Below are 21,314 nucleotides of genomic sequence, written 5' to 3' on the forward strand. Positions count from 1 at the left end.
CGCTTGTTTTTTTCTCTTTCTCTACACACACACACACACACACACACACACACACACACACACACACACACACTTTTAACCATTTAACAGATTTAACAGTAAGTTTAAGGCATGATGTTTCATTTCCCCTAAATACTTCAGCGTTTCATTCCCAAATATAAGGATATTCTCTTACACAAACACGATTTCAAGAGAGATGGGGCAGGTGTCAGGACTTAAAACTTTTGGCTATTGGCTCAACTGAAGAAATGCCAACAGATAGATAACATGTTAAACTCAGTGCTTCCTGGGCTCAAAGCTATCAGGAAGGGGTAGTCTCAAGGAATTTCAAGGTTGAAAATTTTATCCTTTTGAATAGTTTAAGATATGGAGTACTAGCAGGGCATGGTGGCATATGCTTGTAATCCCAGTACTTGGAGGTTGAGACAGGAGGATCGCAGGTTCATGGCCAGCCTCAGCTACTTAGTGAGGCCCTTTGCAACTTAGTGAGACACTATTTCAAAATAAAGAATAAAAAAAAATGGGGCTAGGGATGTAGCTCAGTGATAGAATGCCCCAGGATTCAATCCCCAGTACTACAAAAGAAAAAAATTAAAAAATAAAAGATATGGAATACTGTCCACAAAGCTGGCTTCTTAGTATCAGCTTTGAAATGCCTGATGAGGAGTAGTAGGGGTTCTCTCAGATAGATGGGAGTTCCCTTTATTTCTTTGTGGCACCTCCTCATCCATTCATTGTTTTAAACTTTGCTTTTCTAGCTGGGCATGGTGGTGCACGCTTGTAATCCCAGCATTCGGGAGGCTGAGACCGGAGGATTGCGGTTCACGGACAGCCTCAGCTACCTAGTGAGGCCCTCTGCAACTCAGTGAGACCCGGTTTGAAAATGAAGAATAAAAAATAGGGCAGGGGGTGTAGCTCGGAGGTCGAATACCCCTGGGTTCCATCCCCAAACTCGCAAAAATAAAATAAAATAAAATAAAATAAAATAAAATAAAATAAATAGACGTTGCTTTTCAGCCGGGCATGGTGGCACATGCTTGTAATCCCATCATTCGGGAGGCTGAGACCTGGAGGATTGTGGTTTGCAGACAACCTCAGCTATTTAGGCCCTCTGCAACTCAGTGAGACCCGGTTTCAAAATAAACAATAAAAAATAGGACAGGGTGTGAAGCTTGGAGGTCGAATACCCCCAGGTTCTATCCCCAGACCCGCAACAAACAAACAAACAAACAAACAAACAAACAAACAAACTTTGCTTTTCGTCCACTCTCTCAACTTCTTACCCCCAATAATGTTTTATTTATTTTACAGATTATTTAATTGGCAAATCATCCCAGTGACCTTATGTTGAATATTTCAGTTAGTAGTCTTCTGTCATATCGCCATCTAATTTCAAAAGTAAACTTAAACATATCTCTGGATCCGCTGGAGAGAGAAGAACGAAGAAAAAAGTAAGGGATGATTCTTCCTACTGGGTCTAAATGCTCTGGGTTGATATCTATATAATCATAGGTGATAGTAAAAAGATTTAATGATCAGTACCACATAGGATTCAACTGACCAGTCAGAATAGATGTGAATAGCAGGGCTGGCTCAGTGTTCTAGAGGGTTCCTTTTGTGCCAAGGTTATCTATTTGTTGCTAGATCAAGAGTAGGGGAGGTGGTCAGTCATGGTGGCACACACCTATAATCCAGTACTTGGGAGGCTGAGACAGGAGAATTGAAGGTTTGATGCCAGCCTTAGCAGCTTAGTGAGATTCATTTTCAAAATTAAAACATAACAAAACAAAACAAGGCTGGGGGTATAGTTCAGAGGTAGAATGCCTCTGGCTTTAATTCCCAGTACCAAAGGGGAAAAAAAAATTAAAGTGGGGAAGGTGGGTCTACAGGCTGGAGATACTCTAAAATCAGCATTTTAATAATGGTCATGATCATACAGGCACACTGGCTTATTATTGTGTTTGTACTCAGTAGTTCCAGGATACAATCCCTCCAAATATTTATTTTTTCTTCCCATGTGTCATTAGCCATTTCCAAGTCAAAGGTAAATGACTATACCTGTTCATCTTCATGGGTGGGGAATAGCAGATTTTATTAGGTATTTAAAATTTTTATTTATGTTAGTTTTGGCTTACACATGTTTTGTTGTTTTATCTAGTCAAATAAAAAAAATCCTTTATGCTTTTTACTTTATTCCTATAAGGACCCTTTCTGTATAAAGGGCAGTTAAATATTATGGTGTATTTTTCCTGAATTTATTAAAGATGGTATTTTAAAATTTAACTTTCCATGAGCTATTTGTTTTAGTTTTGGATGTCATGTAAAATTCTCCTGCTTTTACCCAAATATTTCATTTTCCTAACATTATACTCTGAATAATGTGTTAATTAATTAATTTATTTATTTATTTTGGGGGGGGTCTGGGGATGGAACCCAAGGGCATTCAACCTCTGAGCTACACCCCCTACCTATTTTGTATTCTTTATTTTGAAACAGGGTCTCACTAAGTTACGGAGGGCAACTCCTGTGGAGTCCAGGAGTTTGAGAGTAGCACAGTAGTGAGAGTCCCTTTTAAAAAGAAGCAGTAGCAGCAAGAGACAAAAGAAACAAGAAAAGAACAAAATTGAAACTTCTCTCCTTTTTTTTCTTTTAGTTTTGTGGTACTGGGGATCAAACCCAGGGCCTTCTACATGCTATGCAAGTGCTCTACTACTGAGCTACATCCCTAGCCTTTTTGTATTTACATTTTGAGATGGGCTTTTGCTAAGTATTCCAGGCTGGCTTCAAACTTGAGATCCTCCTGACTAGGCCTTCAGAGTAGAGGGGCATTTGGCATCATGCCTGGCTACTTATATTCTTTTCTAGTAAGAAAAATCTTATTACTTAAGGTAAATTGCAATGGTTTACAACTTTGGTGCTCATCCAGTTCACCTCAGGAGTGGCAGATTCTGTTTCTTTAGGTTTGACGTAGAACTTGAGACTATATCAAATAGTTATGAATGACCCACAGAGGATTCTAAACATCCCAAAGACTGAGAGCTATGTGTAGGGTAGAAAACTAGATATATGAAGTCAGTAAGCTTGAATATTCTACCTGAGCTTTAGGTTCCTCATCTGTAAAAATAGGATCTGAGATTTGTGGTTTTCAACTCAAGATGCACAATAGAATTCCTGGGAGTATTGATGTCTCTGAGCTTCTGATGAACTGGCTGAGACATGGGGGGTATGAGGTTTCTCAGGTATTCTAATCTTAAACTGGAGAAGCACTATGCTAGACCATCTTTAAGTCTCCAGTTTTCTCTAAAATCAGGTGTTTCTAGTAATAGAGACAATTTTTGTTTCATTATTTTGTTTTGTTAAACAATTTGTCAATTTGATTTGGATTTAAAATTTAATAAGGATATTTAATTCAAAATGTAAAAATCAGTATCTTCTGTTATAAAACCAATTATTGATAAAAATAAATCTAAGCAGACAAGACACTTGAAAATTATGTTAGATTTACTGAGGCCCTTTGCAACTTGTGAGGCCCTGTTTCAAAATAAAGAATAAAGAATAAAGAACAATGAATACAGAATAGGGCTGAGGCTATAGCTCAGAGGTAGAATGCCCTTGGGTTCCATACCCGGTACCACACACATGAAAAAACTATGTTAGGTATGTGGGCTCATGCTTACTTGGAAGGCTGAGACAGGAGGATACCAACTTCAAGGCCAGCGTGTGAGATCTTGTTTCAAAATAAGAAATAAAAAGGGGCAGGCTTAGTGGTGCCTGCTTACAATCCCAGTACTTGGGAGGTTGAGACAGGAGGTTCACAGGTTCAAAGCCAACCTTGGCAAATAAGCGAGGCTCTCAGCAACCTAGTGAGACCCTGTTTTCAAATAAGATATAAAATTGGGCAGATGGGGAGGTAGCTTGGAAGAAGAATGCCTCTGGATTCAAATCCCTGTACAAAAAAAACCGGGGGGAATGCAGTTTAGATCAGCAGTAGGACATCCTGGATTCAATCCCCTGTACCATAATAATAAATACATTTGTGTGTATGTTACTGGGGATGGAACCCAGGGCCATTCTGCCTCTGAGCTATATCCACGGTCCTTTTTTTTTTTTTTTGTCTATATTTTTTGAAACAGGGTTTCACTGAGTTGCAAAGGTCCTTGCTAAGTAGCTGAGGCTGTCCTTGAACCGTGATCCTCAGATCTCAGCCTCCCAAACGCTGGGATTACAAGCGTGTGCCACCACGCCCGGCTTATGAATACATTTTTAAGTGAATTAAATCTAGAATTTAAAGCAAATATAAAAGCAAAACTGAACAGGCAGACAATTAGATACTGGAAGGAATTCAGGCAGAAAAACAAAAACTTTTTTTCCTTTTGGTGGCATTACAGATTGAACCTGGAGCATTCTACCTCCCAACTACACTCCCAGATTCTTATTTTTTGTTTTGAAATAGGATCTCACTAAGTTGCTGAGGCTGTCTTCAAATCTGCAATCCTCCTGTCTCAGCCTCCCAAGTACTGGGATTACAGGGATGTGCCACCACACATGTCTCAAAAACATTCTTATATAGAGCTAGTATCAGAAACTTAAAAAGATCTCTCACTTATATAAGTTGGTACTACTCCTATAATTATAAGGTTCTGATATCTAGTTAGTGTTCCATATTCTTGTAAAATCACTACTTACATGATCATTGCGTAGAATGTTTGTAAGATATAGGAAAAACCTCAGTATCTTGATACCAATATTAATATTTGGTGTATATATTTCCATTTTTCCATATGTTGTTTTTATGGATTTGTGGCCACAAATTTAGGTGAGCAAATTTGTGGTAGGCAGAATTTTGGCTTTAAGATCTTTACCCTCTGGTGTAATGTTTATGAATATATTACATCACACAGCAAAGGTGAATTAAAATTGCTAATGATTTGACTTTAAAATAGAAAGATTATCCTGTATTATCTGGGTGGAAAGGGAAGTGACAAAGAAAGGCAGAGCCTTGTTCAGAGAGAAGAAATGGAAGAGGAAGGAAAGTTTGAAGTGCAAGTGACTCGGCCTACCCTTGCTAGTTTTGAAGATGGAGGAAGGGGTCAGTGAGCCAAAGACCATGGGCGACCTCTAAAAGCTGGATGCAGTTCTTTGCTTATATGCCAACATGAAAAAACCCCACAAGAAACCAAAATCTGCCAACAACCTACATAAGCAAGGAAACAGATTCTCTAAGAACTTCCAAACATTCCAAAGGAATGCAGCCTAGCATCTAAATTTTAGTACTATGAGATCTATACTGGATTTCTGACAGAAAGAATTGCAAGATGATAAATGTGTATTGTTTTAAGATACTACATTTATGGTAATTTGTTACAGCAGCAAGAGAAAATGAATATGGCAAAAATGTCATATCTTACCTAGGTGCAGTGATGCACACCTATAATCTCAGTATTTGGGAGGCTGAGACAATAGGATTGTAGGTTCTATTCCAACCTTGGCAATTTAGATTCTGTTTCAAAATAAAAAATAAAACAGGGGTGAGTGGCCAAATGTCATGGTGCATGCTTGTAATCCTAGTACTTGGGAGGCTGAGACAGGAGGATCGCAAGTTTGCAGCTAGGCCCAGCAACTTAGTGAGGTACTCTGAATCTTAATAAGACCCTGTTTCAAAATAAAGAAAAATAAGATAGGACTGGAGTATAGCTCAGGAATAGAAGCCCCCGGGTTTAATCCCTAGCACCACAAAACAAAAACAAAAACAAAAACAATACAGGGCTGGAGATGTAGTTCAGAAGTAGAACATCCCTGGTTCAATCCATAGTTATCACAAAAGTATCACTTTGTGATACAAAGTATCACTTTTATTTTTACTTAAAAATAAAAGTCATATCTTTATTTCATTTAAATGAAAGTTTATCCAGTGCTTAATCTTCATTCTGCTGGACTGGCAGCATAATCATTCCTTAACATTACTGAGTCCTTTCCTGTACTAGTGACATGGTCTTTTCTTCCTCCTATACCAAGAGCAATATTGAGGTTGTTCAGTGGTAAAGATGTACAAAGGTCTGGTTATCTACTTGGGAGATAAAAACAAAAAACAACACATGTTAACACCTCACTAAATTGTTCTGCCACTGGTAAATTGGTTGTACCTGTTAAAGGATATTTTACTTCCCTTACTGGTGTCTTGCTATTTCCCAGAAGGTAGATCACTTGTTACGGTGTGGGAATGTTATAGTTTTGGGGAAACTGTTCCTGGGCACCCCTGTTAGGGTCCTGGACACAATTTCCCTCAAACCACAACAAAACCCAAAACAACGCAAAACAGAAAAACCAGGAGAAAAACCTGAAAAACAGAAAAACCTGAGCTAAGACACATTAGCCCGGACTCTTGCTGAAGATTTAAAGAAGTGTATTAAAAAGATAGGAATACAGAATACAATTAAAGCCCCATGGCATTCAGAAATGGCACCGGGGGGGGGGGGGGGATTCAAGTGAATACACCAAAGGGACACACATGGACCCAACTTTTTTTATACACATGACCTCCATCTTATAATTCTGAGGTAATGAATGTCCCTGTAAGGTACCTCCCCCAGCAAGGTGTGGCAAAGTGTCTCCTTTCATGAAGGTCTAAGGTCTAACCTAGCTAGATTATTATGTAGATCTGTCTTTAGAAAGAGGAAGCCCTAGCTTTTCTCTCCTATTGACTTGCTAATTACCTTTAGCTAGGTTAATTTTACATTGGAATAATTGCCTGCTTCTAGGCAGAAACCAAGTCCTTTCTTTCCCCAGGTCTGCCGCCATTTTGTCACAATTATTTTTGAAATATATCTATTAATAATCAGAGCTTTCTCAAATCTTCCTAGGCTATTCCCAATACTGGTACATTCCCCCCTCTGTCTAGTAACTTCCTGACACCTGTCAGGCCAAAGGTAGATACAGAAATACATTTTGACTTTTAAAATTTTACATTTAACATGAGCTCAATTTCCATTAATTTTTCCCTCATTTCTATTGCATGAATGTACCCCTTAGCAAAGGAATAAGGATTTCGAGTCAGTCATAAACTGCTTCGAGCTGAATAGGGACGAAGTTGGGGGCCCCAGCTTTAGGGTAACATTCATGCATGTAGTTGGCATGGGGGAATCAGATGGGTCCCTGCCGTGTGCGTCTATGACCATCCAAAGGGCTTAAATAGATGTTCCTCTTATGTGCTTATACCACCATCTGATGTCTGAAATCTTCAACCCTATGAGATGACACTCACAATACAGGTTAACTATGAAAACCTAAACATAGCACTTAAATGAGAAATTAAAACCTGTTTTGCTGACTTAGGCTGAAACACACAAAAGTGGGATGTATTTAGTTTATTTTGTGCCACGTGAATCCAGAAATTAGTGCTGTGGAGACCTGAAATAGGCTTTGGAATAAAGATTTTAGATGATTTGATGAGTACCAGCTCACCTGGACAAAACAGAATTTACCCTATTGTCAGCATACCAGCAAGTTTTAAGTAAAATCAGAGCTTTCTCAAATCTTCCTAGGCCATTCCCAATACTGGTACATCACTAATGGTCTTTATTCTGAAACCTAGGTCTTCCCCAGGATGGTAATAACTTCGTTATTTCCTCATGCTTCTCAAGGTCAGAGCTGGATGGGGTAAATGTCCTTCTTAGAGTGGAAACTGACTCCTTTTTCTGTGTTTTCCTGGGTGTTTTTTTTTTTTAAGTACTCGGGATGGAACCCTCCAGACCTATTTTATATTTTTATTTGGAAACAGGGTCTCTTAAACCAGCGAGGCTGGCTTCGAACATGCACGATCCTCCTGTCTCTGTCTCCCCAAGCGCTGGGATTACAAGCGTGCACCACCATGCCCGGTATATATATACATTTTTTAATGTTATGGATTAAGCCTAAGGCCTTAAGAGTTCCAGATGGACGATAGATTTCACCTTTTGAAACCAGAGATTAGATCTCTAGAGAGATTCCAAAGGGAAGCTTTCTAATATGACTTTCCACCTGCCCCAGAAAAGCCTCTCGCCCTCAGGGGCGGGCTCTCACCGCTTCCGGCCTCCTCGGGTAGCCATGGGCCCTGGCCAATGGGCGGGCTCCTCCGCGGCAGGGCGGGGCCGCGGGCTGGAGACCCGCCTCCGTACGTAGCGTGCGTGCGTGCGTGCCGCCGCGCGGCGGGCCGGTTCCTCCAGCGAGTGGCGCCCCCCGGCGGCCGCGGGTCTTCTTGCCACAGCCTGACTTGAGCGCCGGCCATGGAGCAGGAAGCGGCCCGAGCGCGGGCGGACCCCGTCGCGCGGCCACCCGGGGCCTCGAGGTCGCCGGCGCCGCGCGAGGAGGAGCGGCTGGAGGGCGGAGCAGCGCTGGCGGCGGGGGACGGCGCGGCCGCCGGCGGGCTGTGGGAACTGCCGGTGGAGCCGGCCCAGCGGAGGCCCGAGTGCGGCCGCTGCAGGTGACCGGGCGGGCGGGGCGGCGGCGCCCCCTGCCGGGGAGGCGGGCCAGCCGGGGCGCTTGGGCGCCGGCGCCTGGTGGGCTTGTAGTCACTGCAAATGCCTGGCCCAGCCCTCCAGAGAGAAGCCGTGCAACCGAGTTCAGCAGTGCTAACCGGCCTCCCCGCGGGGCCCCTAGCACAGCATGGGCCCGCAGGCTTAAGAGCCCTTTCCAAGAAACTTCATTCTGATAGGAAACTTAAGGCGCCATGTTTAAGTGGCACAGTCATTTCACAACAAACAAACAAACAAACATACGTGAGTGTATTGGAGGAGAGAGACAATCAGGGCGACTTCAACAATAGTTAAGCTTGTATTCAGAACTTTGAATTTATTTACAAATACTTATTGAACACCTGCCCTGTGCAAGCTCTGTTCTAGGTCCTGGGGTGCACTGATGAGTACAGCATAGTCCCTATCCTAACCGAGGCACTTGCAGCCTAATGGAGAGACAGTTTATTAGATAAGTGATAACAGCAACTAACATGAATCCTCACAAAATGCCTGGTTCTGAATTTTGGGGAATTATGTTGGTGTGCTTGTGTACTTTGAGATTGTGAGATTTGCCTTTTCTGCTTATTTAGTCTCATGCTATTTAGATATACCGCTCTCTTTACATCCTGGATGTATAGCATCTTTCCCCCTCCTTAAGGGTCTCCAGCTATTACCTATCTCTCCGTTAGCTTTCACATACCTTGTATTAATCACTTCTCCTTTATACTGACAAAGTACCTGAGATAATCAAAACAAGGAAGGGTTTATTTGGGCGCATAGTTTCAGAGATTTTAGTTTATGGTTGCTTGGCTCTTGCTTTGAGCTTGTGGCAGAACGGTATATCATGGTGAGAAATTGCATGATGGTGGAGAGAGACAGGAAAGGGGTCAAAGTCTTAATATCCCCTGGGAATGCTCTCAGTGTCCTAATTTCATTTCACTAGGTTCTACTGTTTTTAAAATTCTACCACTTTCCCATAGTGCGATGGAATGGGTCCAAGCCTTCAACACACAGGCCTTTGGGAGGCATTTCAGATCCAAACTAAAGCATCCCTCTGTTTCTTCACTTTGGAATCACTGTGCAGTTTGCCATTAGATCCATCACTTTGCTGAAATAGCTTTTGCTAAAGTCACTAGTAGCTTTCATGAGATGAAATCCAGTGGTGCTCCTGGGGATTGAACGAGGTGTCTTCTTCTAGGCAAGCAATCTATCACTCAACTACATCCTAGGTCCTTCTCACTAGGTTGCTTAGGCTGGTCTTGTGCTTGCAATTCTGTGGTTTCAGCTTACAAAGTAGCTGGGGTCACACGAGTGAGCCATTGAGCCCAGCTCACTTTTACTAGCTTTCTTAGCATTATTATGTAGTTTGAATATTCTTCTTAAAAAACCCTGTCTTTGGGTTCCCTTTAATATTATCTGTGTTTCTATCCTAATCCCCTTTGCTTATTCTACCCAAACTCCAAATGTTGGATTTCTTTGCGTCTTGATTCAAGGTTTTCTTCTCTTTTTATCATACATACTTCCCACTGCTGGTGTTACTTGATTTCATGGTTAGTTATCACCCTGTTTTTCTAACCCAGACCTTTCTCCTGAGCTATAGACTAATGCCTTCATTTAGTATTTATTGAGTGCTTTCCTAATCACTGACACTGCAGTAGAGTCTAAGTCCATGTGTGTGTGTATCCTCTGGATACCGATAATAAACCAGCAAACAACCAAACTTGTAGTTACAGATTATGGAGAAAAAAATCAATGATGGAATAGAATGGGAGGCTATGATAGAAAATGCTAAGTGTCATCAGGAAAGATCTCTGAGGAGTTAACATTTTATATAGAGATTGGAAAGCTGAAAAGGATCCAGTCAGGAGAAAAGCATTTTCAGTCAGCAGAGCAGAAGGACAGAATGTGGTTGAATGTCTTTAATATGTGAATGTTAACATGTCTTTAACTTGCTGTACTTTTACATTGGATTTTTTGGGGGGGTATGGGGATGGAACCCAGGGGCTTTCTACCTCCGAGATGCACTCCCAGACCTATTTTATATTTTGTTTGAAATAGGGTCTCACTAAGCTGCTGAGAGCCTCATTAAGTAGCTGAGGCTGGCTTTGAACCTGTGCGATCCTCCTGTCTCAGCCTCCCAAGTACTGGGATTATAAGCATGCATCACTATGCCTGGCTCTACATTGGATGTTTTGACCTTTTCCAGGGGCTGGATCATAAGATCTTAAAGGAAGTGTTTTTTTTTTTTTTTTTTTTTTTTTTTTTTTTCCCCAGTACTGGGAATGGAACCCAAGGGCATTCCACCTCCGAGCTCACCCCAGCCCTATTTTTATTTGAAACAGGGTCTAATGATGGAGTTGCAAAAGGCCTCACTAAGTAGCTGAGGCTGTGCACAAACCATGATCTTCCTGTCTCAGCCTCCCAAATACTGGGATTACAAGTGTGGGCCACCATGCCTAGTTTAAGGAATGGTTTTGTGTGTTTGTGTGTGTGTGTGTGGTACTGGGGGTGGAACCCAGGGGCTTTTCTACCTCTGGGCTATATTCCCAGACTTATTTTATACTTTATTTAGAAACAGGGTCTTCCTGTCTCAGCCTCCCAAATACTGGGATTACAAGTGTGGGCCACCATGCCTAGTTTAAGGAATGTGTGTGTGTGGGGTGTGTGTGTGTGTGTGTGTGTGTGTGTGTGTGTGTGGTACTGGGGGTGGAACCCAGGGGCTTTTCTACCTCTGGGCTATATTCCCAGACTTATTTTATACTTTATTTAGAAACAGGATCTCACTAAGTTGCTGAGAGCCTCACTAAGTAGCTGAGGTGGGCTTCAAACAGGTATGATCCTCCTGTCTCAGCCTCCCAAGTGCTGGGGTTACAGGCATGCACCACCATGCCCGGAAAGTAAGGGTTTTTGAATGTAATAGTTTTATATTTTTAGATGGCCCCTGACTTATGATGGTTTGGCATACATTTTTCAACTGTATGATAGTGTAAAAGCAATACACATTCAGTAGAAACTGTACTTCAGAATTTGAATTTTAATATTTTTCCTGGCCTTGTTATATGATCCAGTACTTGTTGAGATAATGGACCACTGCAGTGAGCTGCAGCTCCCAATCAGCCTTGTGCTTGCAACTGATACTCTACAGTGTGTTATGCTGTTAAGTTATGGTGTTCTGTAGATTACATTTATGAAATGCATTGTGGACATCATTTTCAATTTACTGTTGGTTTATCACACCTAACCACACTGTAACTCAATAAACTGTAAGTTGATAGTAAACTCTTGAGAAGACTGATTATTTTTGACTAGAAGGGCCTGTGAATTTGAACAAAGCTGTATGTGATTGTAGTTTATTTAAACAAGTTATCTAAACCTTAGACAACTCAAAGGGAATTAGGGAACATTATTAAGAAATGTTTGAGCTAGATGAGGTGGCGTACACCTGTAATCCTAGTACTTGGGAGGCTGAGACAGAAGATTGCAGGTTAACAACCAGCCTCAGCAATTTAGGCCCTCAGCAACTTAGATCCTGTTTCAAAGTAATAATAAAAGGGGCTGGAGGTGGTAAACTGCCACTGAGTTCAGTCCCCAGTGGCATTCTATTTTATTCTATTCTATTGGGGAGTGGGAGGTGGGGAGAAGAAAGAAAGAAAAAGAAAGAAAGATGTATGTATGTATGTTTGGAGAGATCTCAATAGAACTTCTGGAGATTGAACCCAGGTTGACTCTACCACTGGGCTACACTCCCAGTCCTTTTTTATTTTGAGACAGGATCTCGCTAAATTGTGCAGGCTAGCCTTGAACTGGTTGTCCTTCTGTCTCAATCTCCATAGTACTGGGGTAATTGGTGTCTGCCATAGTACCTAGCTATTTTTAAATTTTTTGTTTTAAAAGTTATTTGCTGGATTTTAATTTGTTTTTGGTAACTTTTAGTAAATAATTTAGAATTATAATTTACCCCAGCACTTATTTACTTTTTTATTTCTTGTGAAATTTTTGTCTTTTAAAATATTTTGGCCGGGCGTGGTGGTACACGATTGTAATCCCCATGCTTGGGAGACAGAGACAGGAGGGTCGCGCAGGTTCGAAGCCAGCTGTGCGTGCTGGCTTAGGAGACCCTGTTTCCAAATAAAAATGTAAAAATAGGTCTGGGAGTGTAGCCCGGAGGTAGAAGGGCTTCCAGGAACCCTAGTACCACCCAAAAAAAAAAAAAAAAAAAATATATATATATATATATATATATATATATTAAATAATTAATTAATTAATTTATTTTTTGTTGGCATGCTTTGCATTTTATTGGTTTGGATTGGATGGAACATAGTTCTGGGGATGGGGAGGAATATACTTACAGAATTCTGGAGAATATTTAGGTGCTATCAATGACAAACTAATTAATGGCTCTTTATATTTTATTATCATTGGGCTGTTAGAGTTCTACTAGTTTTCTTTTTGTGTTTGTGTGTGGTATTTGGGATCAAACCCACAGGCATTCTACCTCTGAGTTATACCCCTAGGCCTATTTTATCTTTTTTATTTTTAAACAGGGTCTCATTAACTTGTGGAGAGGCTTACTACCTTACTGAGGCTGTCTGCAAACTGGGGGATCCTCCTATTTCAGCCTTCCACGTACTAGGGTTAAAAGTGTGTGCCACCAGGCCTGGTTAGTTTTTAAAAATACATTCTTATATTTGAGTGATCAGTAAGTCACAATGATTTGACCATTTACTTAAACAGCATTCATTTCTCTAAACACATTACTATAATTGTTATTGCCTAGGGAGTTCTAAAAATTGGGTTTGTTCAGGAAGTACAAACTCAATTTAACTTCCTTATGAGAATCTAGCTTGTTAGAACACTGCAACATATCCTAAGCATGGATGAAAAATTCTTTAAAAACCTCCAATTTTTTATTATAGTATTGAGTAGATTCTATAAATTTATAAATTATAAATTGGGTTAGGGATGTAGCTTGGATGTAGTATGCCCCTGAGTTCAATCCTCAATACCACCCTCCCCCCAAAAAATGGTGAAAGGCTTGACTAGGAAAAGAAAGAGCCTCATTCCAGAAAGATATAAGGAATCCTAATTGTACATTCTGTCTTCTGTGGATATTGTTATGAGCTTGGGGATGAGTTAGAAACTACTTGCAAATCATTGTTCACAAGAATAATGTCTAAAAACTTTTAAAATCTATTTGTGAGGGGGTTAAGAAGAAAAGCATGCACACAAACTGACTCAGACCCTGAGATAAGTTTTTCTTTCTCCAAAGCTTTTTTCCCATTAAAAGTATAAAGTTGTAAGGATTATAATAAAACACACTTTTTTAAATTTGGAAGATGGAGACTGGAGGACTACAGGTTTGAGAACAGCCACAGAATTTAAAGAGACTATCAGTAACTTATTGAGACCTTATTTCAAAATAAGAATAAAAATAAAAAAGTAAAAAAGGGCTAGAGGTATAGCTCAAAGGTTGGATGTCTCTGGTTTCAATCCTTAGTACTAACAAAACAAGATATTCATTTATTAACAGCCAGCCATCTGCTAGAGAAATACCAGGCCTAGGTATGTTATTTATGTTATTTCATTTATTTTTTGAAACAGCTTTCTAGTGTTGATGATATGTTTCACTTTTTACTTTTTTACTGTTTACTTTTTTTCTTTTTTGGTATTAGGGATTGAATCCAGCAGGACTTACTGTTCATTTTTATTTATTTTTATATTTTGCAGTACTAGGGATCGAACCCAGGGGCATTCTAACACTGAACCCCCTCCCCTCCCCCATCCCGGCCCAGTCCTATTTTTTGTTGTTTTCAGGATCTCACTAAGTTTTGAAGGGCCTCACTGAGTAGCTGAGTTCTCATCCTCTCAAGTACTGGGATTATAAGCATGTGCCACCATGTCCTGGCTTTACTGTTCATTTTTATCTTTTTAAATTTTTAATTTACTTTTTAATTTTTATGTGGAACATGTTAAAAATGGCAAATATTCAGACTGTGCTTGGTGTCCTCTCTCCCCCCACTTTTTCTCCACCCCAACAATGAGTGTCCAGGTTAACCATGCTATATTCATACTTTTACACTTATTCGTGTGTAGCTCCTCCATTAATCAACCTCAACCTTCTTCCTCTCCTATCCTTCTAGCTTTGCTGAATGGTGAGGAAGAAGGCATAAGAGGTGAGTTGCAGAGTTGGGTTTTCAGGTCCAGTCCACTTGGTTTCCAAGCTCATGCAAGTACCTATCTGACTCCACAGTCCTTGTGGGAGAAGTGTTGGGATATTTTTGTGTGCACAGTAGGTATAGTCACCAGTTGAAGTAGAGTGGCTCTGATTTTCATATCTTTTTTCTGTTGCTTGGGATCAAACTGAGGGTCTTGTGCATGCCAGGCTAATGTTCCACCACAGAGCTATATACTATTCATATCCTTTGCCAATCTTTAAAATTTTCATACTTTTAAAGTTAGTAAGTAGCTTTAGTATTTTCTCTAGTGTTTCTATTTCACATTTTTTCAGTTTTTTTCTTATTCTTTAGGCAAGGGTATTATGGGGAAAGAAGTAATGTGGGTATCAGAGAGAGAAAGAGAGAGGGAGAAAAAGAGAGGGAGAGAGGGGGGAAGGAGGGAGGAGGAAGGGTGAGGGAGGGAGGGGGGAGAGAGAGAAACAGGGGGAGGGAGGGAGGACTGCAGTTAGTTAGGAAGAATTGCAGGAATCACAAACCAGCATCCCACAGATGTTTTGATTCAAGTTTTACCAGCATTTACATTGGTTGCTGAAAGTTGAAAATCAGGACATTTATATAAAAATTCAGACTTCTGCCTTCTAAGAAAGTGGGGAGATCTGGTAGCTAAGGGGGTTGTACCCTTAGATTAGGCACAATCTAAGTCTCCACAACTCTCAGTCATTCCTGCTTACCTCATTTGTGGTTAACTGCCAGTCCCTCATAGACATTTGTGTTTTGTTTCTGGATCTCATACATCTATGTAGCTGGTCTGACTGAGCATAAATCAGTCTGTATGTTTGGTAGGAAAAAGTGAAAAAATGATAATTCTCAGGGTAGTTTTAGAATAATTGAAACTGTTGAATTGGTATCAACACTTAAAAAAACAAAATATTTTGGTAAACTTAAAACAACTAGATTACTGATGATAATTTTTAGGGTAAAAATTTAGAAATTCTAAACATTTAATCTTTTATACATGTCAAAAGTGTCTGATTCCTAAGAAAAAGTTATTAAGTTAATTTGTTCTTTCCTGTCTATATAGAAAATATGTTTATTCTTTGAAGGAGTTCATTCATAATATATATGCAAAGAAAACTGATTTATAAATTACTTTACAAGCTAATCATATGTTCAAAGTTGAACAAAGATGATATGTCAAGAGAATTTTTTCCTAAATCTTAATTAAATCTCCAAAGAGGAGTGCCAATTTAAAAACCACATTAAAGCTTTCTAAATGTTTGATTTATTTTCCTCAAGAAATATAAGGATTATTACTTTCTGATAGTTTTCTTCAAAGAACATCAAAGCTCATTAATTCCTTAAGTTTATTTGCCCAAAATAAATAATTCATAGTTTTATTAGTGCTTGTGAAGTTAGAGGATATATTTATAATTAATCTAATCTAAAATTTGGTATCATTTAAAAGGAACTCACAAGTTACAAAGTGCTTGTACATAAATCTTATTTAATACGTGAAATAACATTGTGATTGAACTAGTATTATTTGCTGGGTATGGTGGGATGCATAATCCCAGTAGTTGGGTGGCTAGGCAGATTTGAGACCAGCCTCAGCAATTTAGCAAGGACCTCAGCAACTCTTAGTGAGACCTTGTTTCAAAATAAAAAATAAAATGGGCTAGGGTTGTAGCTCAGAGGTAGGATGCCTCTGGTTTAAAATCCCAGGTCCCTAACTGCCTCCCACCTCCCCACTCCCCCCCAAAAAAGAAATAGTGTTTTTCTCTTTTATAGACTGTCAAGGTCAGGTGACTAGTAAAGAGGCACAGCTGCTTTTGCTTTCATATTTTTATTGCCACACCACATTACAACAGATTATGCTTAAAAGAAAAATATGACTGACTATATTTTTTTTTCTTTCATGTGATACATTTTTTCAATGAGGTAATAAGGTGCTTCTTAGACTTTATTAATCCAGACATTCTTCTCCTTTTCCTTTGGCCATGGCTATTTTTAATTATTTGAGATGTGCATTTTTTTTAATGCGATGCTAGGTATTGAACCCAGGGACATTGTATCTCCATGCCACATCCCTAAGCCTTGTTTATTTATTTTTTCATTTAGTTTTTTTATTGGTGCATTGTAGTCATGCATCTTAATAGAGTACAATATGGTAGAAGCATACATGCACACATCACTCATTTAGCCCTTTCCTAATTCTTACCCCATTCCCTACCTTTCCCTTCTTCTTATGTTTGACTTAGTGATTGACTTTAATATGTTTGTGAATGTACATCATGTACATTATTTTAACCTTTTAAGTTTACAGTTCAGTGACATTAGGCATATAATGTTCAGCCATTACCACCATTTGTACCCCAAATGATTTCATCACCCCAAGATAATTTCTGTCCTTAGTAACTTTCCATTTTCCCTTTCTCAGTTCCTGGTAATTTCTATTTTCCTTAAAAATTAATGTTTAACTGAGGTAAAAAGTAAGATTTTACATATTTATGGGGGCACCATGTGATTGTGTGTGTGTGTGTGTGTGTGTGTGTGTGTGTGTGTGTGTTTGCAGTACTCGGGATGGAATCTAGGGTCATTGTAACTCCGAGCTACACCCCAAGCCCTATTTTTTGTTTTTATTTATTTAAACATTTTTTTTTATTGGTGCATTGTATTCATATATCTTAATGCAATTCAAGATGGTGGAGACATACATTTCATACATCACCCAATTAGCCCTTACCCAGTTCCCACCCCATTCCCTCCTCCTCCATTCTTTTTTTTTTTTTTTTTTTGTGGTACTAGGGATGGAACCCAGGGAGCATTCTACCTCTGATCTGCAATCCCATCCCTATTTTTTATTCTTTATTTTGAAAAAGGGTCTCACTGAGTTGCAAAGGGCCTCACTAAGTAGCTGAAGCTGTCCTCGAACCATGATCCTCCTGTCTCAGCCTCCTGATTTCTGGGATTACAAGTGTGTTCCACCATACCTGGCTCCCTCCCTCCTCATGTTTGGATTAGTGATTGATATTGATATGTTTGTTAAAGTACATCATGTGCATTAGAAATTTTCCCTCTCTCCCCTCACAGCCCCCCTTAGTTAGGTTGCCTTATTTGCTCATTTATAGAATCTCCTTTTTCCTCTAGAGTTCATCCTATGACCCATTTTCTCCCTAACTTTTGCATATTAGAGCATCTGATTTCTTATTTATTGTGACTGACTAATTTCACTTAGCATAATGTCCTCCAGTTCCATCCATTTCCCTGTAAATGAAGTAATTGTCTTTTTCTTTATGGCTGAGTAAAATTCCATTGTGTACATATCCTATAGTTTTGTAATCATCTGTTGATGGACATCTTGGCTGGTTCCATAGTTTGGCAGTGGTGAATTGTGTAGCTATGAACATCGATATGCATGCATTAGTTTGGGAGTTTGGTTTCCATTCTTTTGGGTAGATATCAAGGAGTGGTATTGCTGGATCAAATGGTAAGTTTGTTCCCTTTCTTCTGAGGATCTTCCATAGTGTTTTCCAAAGTGTTTGCACTAATTTGCAATCCCACCAACAATATAGTAGAGTTCCCACTTCTCCACATCCTCATCAGCATTTGTTGTTGTTTGTATTTTGAATGATTGCCATTCTAGTTGGAGTTAGATGTGGTTTTGATTTGCATCTCTCTGATTGCTAATGATGTTTAGCATTTTTTTCATGTATTTATTGGCCATTTGAATTTCTTCCTTCATGAGGTATCTATTTAGTTCACTTGCCCATTTTTGATTGGGTCATTTGTTTTTTATTATTGCTGAGTTTCTTGAGTTCTCTGTATATTCTACATATTAGTCCTCTATCAGAAGGGTAGGTGGCAAAAATCTTCTCCCATTCTATTGGCTCTCAGTTGAAGTTCTTGATAGTTTCCTTTGCTATACAGAAACTCTTCAGTTTAATGCAATCCCAAGTATGGATTCGGCTTTTAGTTTCTTGTGCCTTTGGGGTCTTGTTGAGAAAGTTTTTTTTTTCTGTGCTTATGTGTTGCAGTGTTTAGACCTGTGATCTCTTCAGGGAGCCTCAAGGTCCCTGGTCTAAATTCTAAGTCTTTGATCCATCTTGAGTTGACTTTTGTGCAGGGTTAGAAAGTGGGATTCATTTCCATTTTTCTGCATATGGTTAACCAGTTTTGCCAATACCATTTGTTGAACAGGCAGTCTTTTTCCAGTGTATGTTTTTGGCCCCTTTGTCAAAACTTAATTGGCTGTAAGTGTGTAGCTTTGTTTCTGAGTCTTCAATTCTGTTCCACTGGTCTATGTGTTTGTTTTTGTGCCAATACCCTGCCATTTTTATTACTATGGCTTTGTAGTATAGTTTAAATTAGGTATTATGATTCTTCCTGCACGGTTTTTGTTGCTGAGAACTACTTTGGCTTTTCTGGTTATTTTGTTGTTCCAAATAAATTTAAGAATTAATTTTTCTATGTCTGTGAGGAATGATCTTGGCAATTTAATGGGTATTACATTGAATCTATAGATCACTTTTGGAAGTATGGCCATTTTGATGATATTTATTCTGCCTATCCATGATCATTGAAGATCTTTTTATCTTCTAAAGTCTTTGATTTCTCTTTTTAATGTTTTATAATTTTCTTTGTAGAGGTCTTTTACCCTTGGTTAAGTTTATTTCTAAGTATTTTATTTTCTTGTGGGAAATTCTGAGTAGAAGTGTTTTTTGAATTTCTTTTTCAGTTGACTTATGGTTAGTATGCAGAAAAGCTTCTGATTTTTTAAGATTGATTTTGTATCCAAATACTTTGCTGAATTTGTTGATAAGTTCTATAAGCCTTTTGGTTGAGTCTTTTGGGTCTTTTAAGTATAGTATCATTTCATCTGCAAACAGTGAAAGTTTGAGTTCTTCTTTTCCTATTTGTACTCTTTTTATTTCCTTTTCTTGCCTTATTGCTCTGGCTAGAGTCTCAAGTACTATATCAAAAGAAGTGGTGACAATCATCCTTGTCTTGTTTCTGTTTTTAGGGGAAATTCTAGAAATTTTTCCCCATTTAATATTGGCTGTGAGCCTATTGTATTTTGCCTTTATGATTTTGAGATATGTTTCTTCTCTTCTGATTCTCTGCAGTGTTTTTATCATAAATGGATGTTGGATTTTGTCAAATGCTTTTTCAGCATCTATTGAAATGATTATGTGATTTTTGTCTTTGATTCTGTTATATGATGAATAACATGCATTGATTTTTGAATGATGAACCAGCCTGGCATCCCTGGAATGAAGCCTACCTGGTCATGATGTGTGATTTTCTTGATGTGGTTTTGAATGTGTGTTGCAAGTATTTTGTTTAGTAGTTTTGTATCCAAGTGCATCAAATATAGAGGCCTGAAGTTTTCCTTCTTTGAGCTATCTTTATTTGGTTTTGGTATTATGCTGTTGGCTTCATAGAATATATTTGGGAGAATCTCGCTTTTTTTCTATTTCACAAAATAGTTTGAGGAGTATCGGGATTAGCTCTTCTATAAAGGTTTTTAAAAATCATTTGGGAAACCATCTAGTTCTGGGCTTTTCTTTGATGGTAGGCTCTTTATTGCTGTTTCAGTCTCTTTGATTGCTATTGGTTGGTTTACATTTTCTATATCTTCTTGCCTCAGTTTAGGAAGGTTGTATTTATCAAGAAGGTTGTCAATTCCCTCCATATTTTCCATTTTGTTGGAGTATAGTTTTTTTAAAGTAGTTTCTGAAAATCCTCTGGATTTCTACACTCAGTAGTGATATCTCCTTTTTCATCTCTTATCTTCATAATTTGGGTTGATTATCTTTTTTTTAGTTAGGTTGGCTAGTGGTTTATCTGTCTTGATAATTTTTCAAGAAACCAACTTTTGGTTTTGTTGGTGTTCTGTATTGTTTTTTTTTTGTTTTTTGTTCTCTACTTCATTGATTTATGCTCTGATTTTAATAATTTCCTGTCTTTTACTGGCTTTGGGGTTAGTTTGTTCCTGTTTTTCAGGGCTTTTAGGTGTGTCATTAGGTTATTTATTTGGTAATTTTCTGTTCTTATGTGAGCATTCAGTGCTATGAATTTCCCTTTTAATACTCTTCAAAGTGTCCCAGAAGTTTTGATATATTGTATCTCTATTTTTGTTTCTAGAAATTTCTTGATTTCATCCCTTACTTCTATTACCCATTCTCCATTCAGCAGTGTGGTTTTCAGTCTCCACATGTTTATGTGCTTTCTCTGGGTCTTCTTATCATTGATTTCTAGTTTCATTTCATTATGGTCTGAAAAGACACAGGGAAGTATGTCACAATTTTGAATTTTGTAGTGCTCATTTTGTGCCCCAGGATTTGATCTATTTTGGAGAAGGTTTTGTGAGCAGCTGAGAAAAATGTGAACTTTTCTATAGTTGGGTGGAATATTTTGTATGTGTCTAATAGGTCCATTTGGTTGATGGCATTCTTTAGGTCTTAGGCATCTTTACTGATTCTTTTTTTAGAAAATCGTCTAGTGGAGTGAGTGATGTGTTGAAGTCTCTCAATATTTATTTGTGACTTAAATGTCACAAAGAATTTGTTTTATGAAGGTAACTGCACCTATATTTGGCACATAAATATTGACTTTCGTTATTTCCTCTTGTTGGATTGTTCCTTTT

At 38.8% G+C, this 21,314-nt stretch overlaps 1 protein-coding gene across 1 annotated transcript in view; it reads left to right on the plus strand.

Annotated features, from left to right (window-relative positions):
• Positions 1 to 8,261: 8,261 nt before the first annotated feature.
• The window catches only part of DTWD2 (DTW domain containing 2), a gene marked incomplete at both ends in the record, with an annotated part of 123,423 nt that continues 110,370 nt past the window's right edge, over positions 8,262 to 21,314 (plus strand). The window contains one exon of the mRNA XM_080698417.1: positions 8,262 to 8,458. Within this exon, the coding sequence (XP_080554543.1) occupies positions 8,262 to 8,458 (197 nt within the window). The remainder of the gene's footprint in view (positions 8,459 to 21,314) is intronic.

This window comes from Muscardinus avellanarius (assembly GCF_963383645.1).
Source record: "Muscardinus avellanarius genome assembly, chromosome: 7".
NCBI classification, from domain to species: domain Eukaryota; kingdom Metazoa; phylum Chordata; class Mammalia; order Rodentia; family Gliridae; genus Muscardinus; species Muscardinus avellanarius.